Source organism: Oncorhynchus clarkii, chromosome 19, assembly GCF_045791955.1.
Source record: "Oncorhynchus clarkii lewisi isolate Uvic-CL-2024 chromosome 19, UVic_Ocla_1.0, whole genome shotgun sequence".
Classification (NCBI taxonomy): domain Eukaryota; kingdom Metazoa; phylum Chordata; class Actinopteri; order Salmoniformes; family Salmonidae; genus Oncorhynchus; species Oncorhynchus clarkii.
This window is the reverse complement of record NC_092165.1, coordinates 58,127,697-58,135,576: the sequence shown is the minus strand read 5'-3', so window position 1 is coordinate 58,135,576 and position 7,880 is coordinate 58,127,697. Positions and strand designations below refer to the sequence as shown.

The 7,880-nt window shown below is 42.3% G+C and overlaps 1 protein-coding gene across 1 annotated transcript; it reads right to left on the bottom strand.

Annotated features, from left to right (window-relative positions):
• Positions 1-1,474: 1,474 nt before the first annotated feature.
• LOC139375425 (retinol dehydrogenase 14a) lies at positions 1,475-7,249 on the bottom strand. Its single transcript, XM_071117202.1, has 2 exons — positions 6,465-7,249; positions 1,475-2,348 (listed from the first exon to the last, which is right to left on the bottom strand). The coding sequence occupies exons 1-2, from the start codon at positions 6,702-6,704 to the stop codon at positions 1,731-1,733; spliced, it is 858 nt and encodes a 285-aa protein (XP_070973303.1). The 5' UTR covers positions 6,705-7,249; the 3' UTR covers positions 1,475-1,730.
• Between the last annotated feature and the right edge of the window lie 631 nt (positions 7,250-7,880).

The following is a 7,880-nucleotide window of genomic DNA, read 5'->3' as shown; positions in this document are numbered from 1 at the left end:
TTTTGCCCATCTTAATCTTTTATTTTTATTGGCCAGTCTGAGATATGGCTTTTTCTTTGCAACTCTGCCTACAAGGCCAGCATCCCGGAGTCACCTCTTCACTGCTGACATTGAGACTGGTGTTGAGGACTTGAGGCATCGGTTTCTCAAACTAGACACTCTAATGTACTTGTCCTCTTGCTCAGTTGTGCACCGGGGCCTCCCACTCCTCTTTCTAGTCTGATTAGAGACAGTTTGCGCTGTTCTGTGAAGGGAGTAGTACACAGCGCTGTACCAGATCTTCAGTTTATTGGCAATTTCTCACATGGAACAGTCTTCATTTCTCAGAACAAAAATAGACTGACAAGTTTCAGAAGAAAGTTATTTGTTTCTAGCCATTTTGAGCCTGTAATCGAACCCACAAATGCTGATGCTCCTCCAGATACTCAACTAGTCTAAAGAAGGCCAGTTGTATTGCTTCTTTAATCAGAACAGTTTTCAGCTGTGCTAACACAATTGCAAAAGGGTTTTCTAATTAGCCTATTAAAATGATCAACTTTGATTAGCTAACAACGTGCCATTAAAACACAGGAGTGATGGTTGCTGATAATGGGCCTCTGTACGCCTATATAGATATCCCATACAAAATATGCCGTTTCCAGCTACAATAGTCATTTACAACACTAACAATGTCTACACTGTATTTCTGATCAATTTGATGTTATTTTAAATGGACAAAAAATGTGCTTTTCTTTAAAAAAAAAGGACATTTCTAAGTCACCCCAAACTTTTGAACGTTAATGTATATACCTCATTCTAGTTATGGCTCATCCTATATATATCTACTGCTGTACATACATGTTCTATTAATTTACTGTCCATACTGTCTATACACACCATCCTATACAACTACTGTCTATACACACCATCCTATATAACTACTGTCTATACTGTCTATACACACCATCCTATATAACTACTGTCTATACACACCATTCTATATAACTACTGTCCATACTGTCTATACACCATCCTATAAAACTACGGTCTATACACACCATCCTATATAACTACTGTCCATACTGTCTATACACACCATCCTTATAACTACTGTCTATACTGTCTATACACACCATCCATATAACTACTGTCTATACACACCATCCTATATAACTACTGTCTATACACACCATTCTATATAACTACTGTCCATACTGTCTATACACCATCCTATAAAACTACTGTCTATTCACACCATCCTATATAACTACTGTCCATACTGTCTGTACACACCATCCTATATAACTACTGTCCATACTGTCTATACACCATCCTATGTAACTACTGTCTGTACACACCATCCTATATAACTACTGTCTATACACACCTTTTCTATTCATATACTGTCTATACACATCATTATACACAGAGTGAAAATAACAGATTGACCAGGTGAAAGCTATGAATCCTTATTAAAGTCACTTGCAACAATCTCCCTTCACTTAGAGTTTAATATAATTGCCGGCATGGTATAACAACATACCAGTGAAAAATAATTGTGTCAAGGCAATATAATCACAATGCATAGCAACAGGCATCCCACAGTTCTCTGCAGTACGAAGCAAAAAAAAACTATTTTCTTTGCATTCACACTGCCCTTGCCTTTTGCTAGTTCACTTCACCTTTTTTGAGAGGTCCAAAGTCCTCTCTTTGCGTTCAAATTGGTGGGAGTGAAAGGTTGACGTTTTTTATCACATGGTTATGCCCACCATGACTTCACTAATATCCCAAAGTTTCCTGGCCACCTCTTGGTCCGTAGCCTTGGGCAGAAGTTTCTGCTCCTGGCAGTCCGCAAAGCACTTCCCCTGGACCTCCTCCACGTCGGGCGAGCAGGCCAGGTAGACCGAGGTCTGCGCCCCCTCCTCTGGGCTCTTGAAGAAGGCCCTGGATGCCAACTCCCACAGGGGCTTGGCCAGGAGGGGGATATTGACATGCCTGCCCAGGTTAGTCCTCACTATCCCCGGGGTCAATGCATTGACCGCCACCCCCGTCCCCTCGAGGCGGCGGGCCAACTCGCAGGTGAAGAGGAGGTTGGCTAGCTTGCTTCGGCCATAGGCAAAGGCCTTGTCATAGCGCCGTTCGCTATCCAGGTCGTCAAAGTCGATCTCGCCGTACTTGTAGAGTTTGGAGGAGACCACAACCACGCGGCTGGGCGCAGAGCGCTTCAGGAGGTCCAGGAGGAGGTGGGTGAGGAGGAAGTGGCCGAGGTGGTTCACCCCGAACTGCATCTCGAAGCCATCCTCCGTCCTGGTATAAGGGCACTGGTAGATCCCTGCATTGTTGATCAGCACGTCAATCCTGGGCTCTTCCTGTTGGAAAACATAGAAATAAAAATAAGATTGGTTACAAGCTTTAATAATGCTCCATGTTGCTGTAATGTCATGTTTATGACGTGTTTACAGATGGGTTGATGTTTTATTCCAGTGGTTCCCAACCTGGGGTGCTAGGACCCTGGGGGTACTTGGCCTATCCACAGGGGGTATTTGAAAAGAGTCATGAGAGCATAGGCTGTACCTATTAAAAATGTACTTCAGAGGTATTCAGTTGGTTGTACAGTAACTGAAAAAGTTTGGGAACAACTGCTTTATTTAATAGGTACAGTTAAAGTAAGTTAGCTATTTATGACATGAGTGCATGGGCATTAAGTCCCAGATTTGACAAATGACAAAACTCTTCCAAAATGTTTATTTGGCTGTCCCCATAGGAGATCCCTTCTTGCATTTTTGGGTCCTTTCCGTGGAAGGGTTTTTACATGGAGCCAAATGGTTTCTACTTTGAACCAAAAAATGTTTTATTCACCTAAGGGAACAGTCGAAAGAAAACAACTTTAGGTTCTAGATAGCACTTTCTTTTTTTTCTTCTAAGAGTGTAAAGTAGACTCTAGTGTGTAAAGACTAGTGTGATGCAAATGTTATTGTACAGTGAAATGGTACCTGTTATGCCCCTTTCTTCTATTTCTCTCTGCAACAGTTGCAGAGCTTGCTAGCTGTTTAACCCCTTCCTCTTCGGGCAAACAAGATAGCATGTAGCTATTAAAAATGTCACCTAGTCAGACCATAAAATGTTCCATCTGGCTAATAGGCGTTCTTAGGTAGGTAAGCATAGCACAGATCATTTTTCCGACTAAGCTAACATATGGAATTGTTTTAAGACGGTCATACCATAGATCATTTAGCTATTTGATTTAGAATTTTAGGCCCACTTTACGTATATAAAAGAAAATGTAAAAAAATTGATAAAATATAGAAATGTGTCTTTTACTGCTGTAGCTCATAGAAATGCATTGAATAGCAAACACATTCATAAATGGCAACAAAGACAGTTACAAAAGGATCACGTTGGTGCCCAAAGTGTTCATGACACTCACCTGTCTCAATCAATGAGAGAAGATGTGAAATAGACAAGATGGCGGCGTACACATTGTTGGACGACACAACCATAGTAGGCCTGATTACCAACAATGACGAGACAGCCTACAGGGAGGAGGTGAGGGCCCTGGCGGACTGGTGCCAGGACAATAACCGTCAACAAAACGAAGGAGCTGATAGTGGACTTCAGGAAAAAGCAGAGTGAGCACGGCTCTATCCACATTGACGGGACCGCAGCGGAGAAAGTGGAAAGCTTCAAGTTCCTACACATCACTGGCGATCTGAAATGGTCCACCCACACAGACAGTGTGGTGAAGGGGGCACAACAGCGCCTCTTCAAACTCAGGAGGCTGAAGATATTTGGCTTGGCACCCCAAGACCTTCACAAATATTTACAGATTGACCTACAGCACACAGGGAGGCCAAAAAGATCATCAAGGACATCAACCACCCGAGCCTGTTCACCCGCTATCATCCAGAAGACTAGTGCAATACAGGTGCCTCAAAGCTTGGACGAGAGACTGAAAAACAGCTTCTATCTCAAGGCCATCAGACAGCCAGCTACCACCCGGTTACTCAACCCTGCACCTTCGAGGCTGCTGCCCTATATACATGGAATCACTGGTCACTTTAATAATGGAACACAAGCCACTTTAAATAACATTTACATACTACTTTACTAATTTCATATGTATATACTGTATTCTATTCTACTGTATTTTATGCCACTGACATTGCTCGTTCTAATATTGATATTTCTTAATTCCATTATTTTACCTTTAGATTGTTGTGTATTGTTGTGAAATGTAGATATTACTGCACTGTTGGAGCTAGGAACACAAGCATGTCACTACACACGCAATAACATCTGCTAAATACAGTACCAGTCAAAAGTTGTACATTGTAAAAATAATAGTGAAGACCTCAAACTATGAAATAACAAATATGAAATCATGTAGTAAGCAAAAAAAGTGTTAAAAAACAAATCTAAATATATTTTAGATTCTTCAAAGAGGTCACCCTTTGCCTTGATGACAGCTTTGCACACTCTTGGCATACTCTCAACCAGCTTCACCTGGAATGCTTTTCCAACAGCCTTGAAGGGAGTTCCCACATATGCTGAGCACTTGTTGGCTGCTTTTCCTTCACTCTGCGGTCCAACTCATCCCAAACGGTTGAGGTCGGTTGATTGTGGAGGCCAGGTCATCTGATGCAGCACTCCATCACTCTCCTTCTTGGTCAAATAGCCCTTACACAGCCTGGAGGTGTGTTGGGTCATTGTCCTGTTTAAAAACAAATGATGGTCCCACTAAGCCCAAACCAGATGGGATGGCGTACTGCTGCAGAATGCTGTGGTAGACATGCTGGTTAAGTGTGCCTTGAATTCTAAAAAAATCACTTAGTGTCACCAGCAAAGCACCCCCACACCACCTCCTCTATGCTTCACGGTGGGCACCATACATGCAGAGACCATCCGTTCACCTACACTGCGTCTCACAAAGACACAGCGAATGGAACCAAACATCTCAAATTTGGACTCATCAGACCAAAAGGACAGATTTCTACTGGTCTAATGTCCATTGCTTGTGTTTCTTGGCCCAAGCAAGTCTTCTTCTTATCGGCGACCTTTAGTAGTGGTTTCTTTGAAGCAATTCGACCATGAAGGCCTGATTCACGCAGTCTCCTCTGAACAGTTGATGTTGAGATGTGTCTGTGTGTCTGTTACTTGGAACTATGAAGCACTTATTTGGGCTGGAATTTCTGAGGCTGGTAACTGTAATGAACTTATCCCCTGCAGGAGAGGTAACTCAGGGTCTTCCTTTCCTGTGGCGGTCCTCATGAGAGCCAGTTTCATCATAGCAGAGGTAACTCTGGGTCTTCCTTTCCCGTGGCAGTCCTCATGAGAGCCAGTTTCATCATAGCAGAGGTAACTCTGGGTCTTCCTTTCCCGTGGCAGTCCTCATGAGAGCCAGTTTCATCATAGCAGAGGTAACTCTGGGTCTTCCTTTCCCGTGGCGGTCCTCATGAGAGCCAGTTTCATCATAGCAGAGGTAACTCTGGGTCTTCCTTTCCCGTGGCGGTCCTCATGAGAGCCAGTTTCATCATAGCAGAGGTAACTCTGGGTCTTCCTTTCCCGTGGCAGTCCTCATGAGAGACAGTTAACTGTAATGAACTTATCCCCTGCAGCAGAGGTAACTCTGGGTCTTCCTTTCCTGTGGCAGTCCTCATGAGAGACAGTTTCATCATAGTGCTTGATGGTTTTTGCAACTGTACTTGAACAAACTTCTCAAGTTCTTGAAATGTTTCCACATTGACTGACCCTCATGTCTTAAAGTAACGATGAACTGTCTTTTCTCTTTGTTTATTTGAGCTGTTCTTGCCATAATATGGACTTGCTCTTTACCAAATAAGGCTATCTTCTGTATACCTTGTCACAACACAACTGATTGGCTCAAACGCATTTAAGAAGGAAATAAATTCCACAAATTAACTTTTAACAATGCACACCTGTTAATTGAAATGCATTCCAGGTGACTACCTCGTGAAGCTGGTTGAGAGAATGCCAAGAGTGTGCAAAGATGTCATCGAGGCAAAGGGTGGCTCCTTTTCAAAGCGAACCCCCTTGCAAAATAGCATGGACGTTTATTAGACATGTGTTGTCTTCCAAGTCTGGAATTTAGGAATTATCGCCAACTAATGGTTGGTCGAAAATGATCTGTGCAGCGCTTAACTTTACTTACCTAATAACGCTTATCAGCCAGCCGCAACAATAATGGTCTGACTAGGTGACATTTGTAATAGCTAGTTAGCTAACAGCTTTGATTTGTTTACATGTAGCTGGCAGCTTTTGGGCTAAGAGCAAAATAATTTGTGCAAGAAAAGCAGAGCCATATAACGTTAGTTATACACTGCTATAACGTTACAGCAAGCTATCTAAATATGCAGTATCAATCCTGGCTGGTTAGCTAGCTAAATTAATAACTACGTATGCTATGCTAAAAACAGTTAACTAACTTGACCAGATGTCATCTCACACGTCTGAATTGATAAGAGTACCTTGATGATGTCTTCGCAGAAACTGTGCACCGATTTCAGTGATGCGAGGTCCAGGCACTTGATGAGGAGTTCTCCCGAATCTGGACCAGTCTCCAGTCGAATCTCCTGTGCTGCTTCCTCAGTCCTCTTCATGTCCCTGCAAGCCATGATCACCCGTGCCCCGCGCCTTAGTAGTTCAACTGTTGTGGCTTTGCCTATGCCACTGTTGGCACCAGTCACTATTATAGTTTTTCCACGCATAATTTGGAAGGATACAGTCAAATACAGTACAGTATAAAGATTGGCTAAAAGTGCTTCTCCAATTAAAAAAAAACAACAACCTGATCACACTTGTACAGGCGACGTTGGCAAGTACAGCTCAATGCGTAGAAGCACGTCATCGGGTCAAACAGTCTTCTATTCATCCCATGTGCAGGCCGTCAAAATCAAAGCCCCTACTTCGATATATAGTTGTTTTTCTGACTAGAATAAAAAAAAACTTGTCAGTTTGTCACTTTCACGAGGTTGGAGTAATAACATGTTAAAAGACATTGGCTCCAATCTAGGATGTGCCTTTAGCTTTCGAGAAAATTAACTAGAAGCATTTTTCACTTCTCTCATTGACTTCTCAAACCCTAAATCCCCTGCCTGGTCTGTTAAGGAAGCGTTCCAGGAAATATCGCGACGTTGTGCCTGTGGTTTTAGAAAATGTTATACAGTTCCTATTCGATGACTGCAATGTCTACCTTTATCAAGAAGAGAAGAGAAACTAACCTCTGTGGAAGTCCATAACAACTGTACTAAACACTACATTACCCAGAATGCAAAGCAAACGTCAAGCGGTGGTGCACGAAAGGTCCCTCTTTCAAAATAAAAGTCAGCAATCAATTCAATTTATTTGTCACATAAACGTGTTTAGAAGATGTTATTGAGGGTGTAGCGAAATACTTGTGTTTCTAGCTCCAACAGTGCAGTAATATCTAACAAGCAATATCTAAAATATTTCACAACAATACACACAAATCTAAAGTAAAGGAATTAAGAATATATAAATATTTGGATGAGCAATGTCAGAGGGCATAGACTAAGATACAGTAGCATAGGATAGAATACAGTATATACATATGAGATGAGTAATGCAAAATATGTAAACATTAGTAAAGTGACTAGTGTCCCATTATTAAAGTGGCCAGTGATTTCAAGGGCAGCAGTCTCTGTGTTAGTAATGGCTATTTAACAGTCTGATGGCCTTGAGATCGAAGCTGTTTTTCAGTCTCTCGGTCCCAGCTTTGATGCACCTGTACTGACCTTACCTTCTGGATGATAGTGGGGTGAACAGGCAGTGGCTCGAGTGGTTGATTGTCCTTGATGATCTTTTTGACCTTCCTGTGACATTGGTTGCTATAGGTGTCCTGGTAGTTTGACCCCAGTGATGTG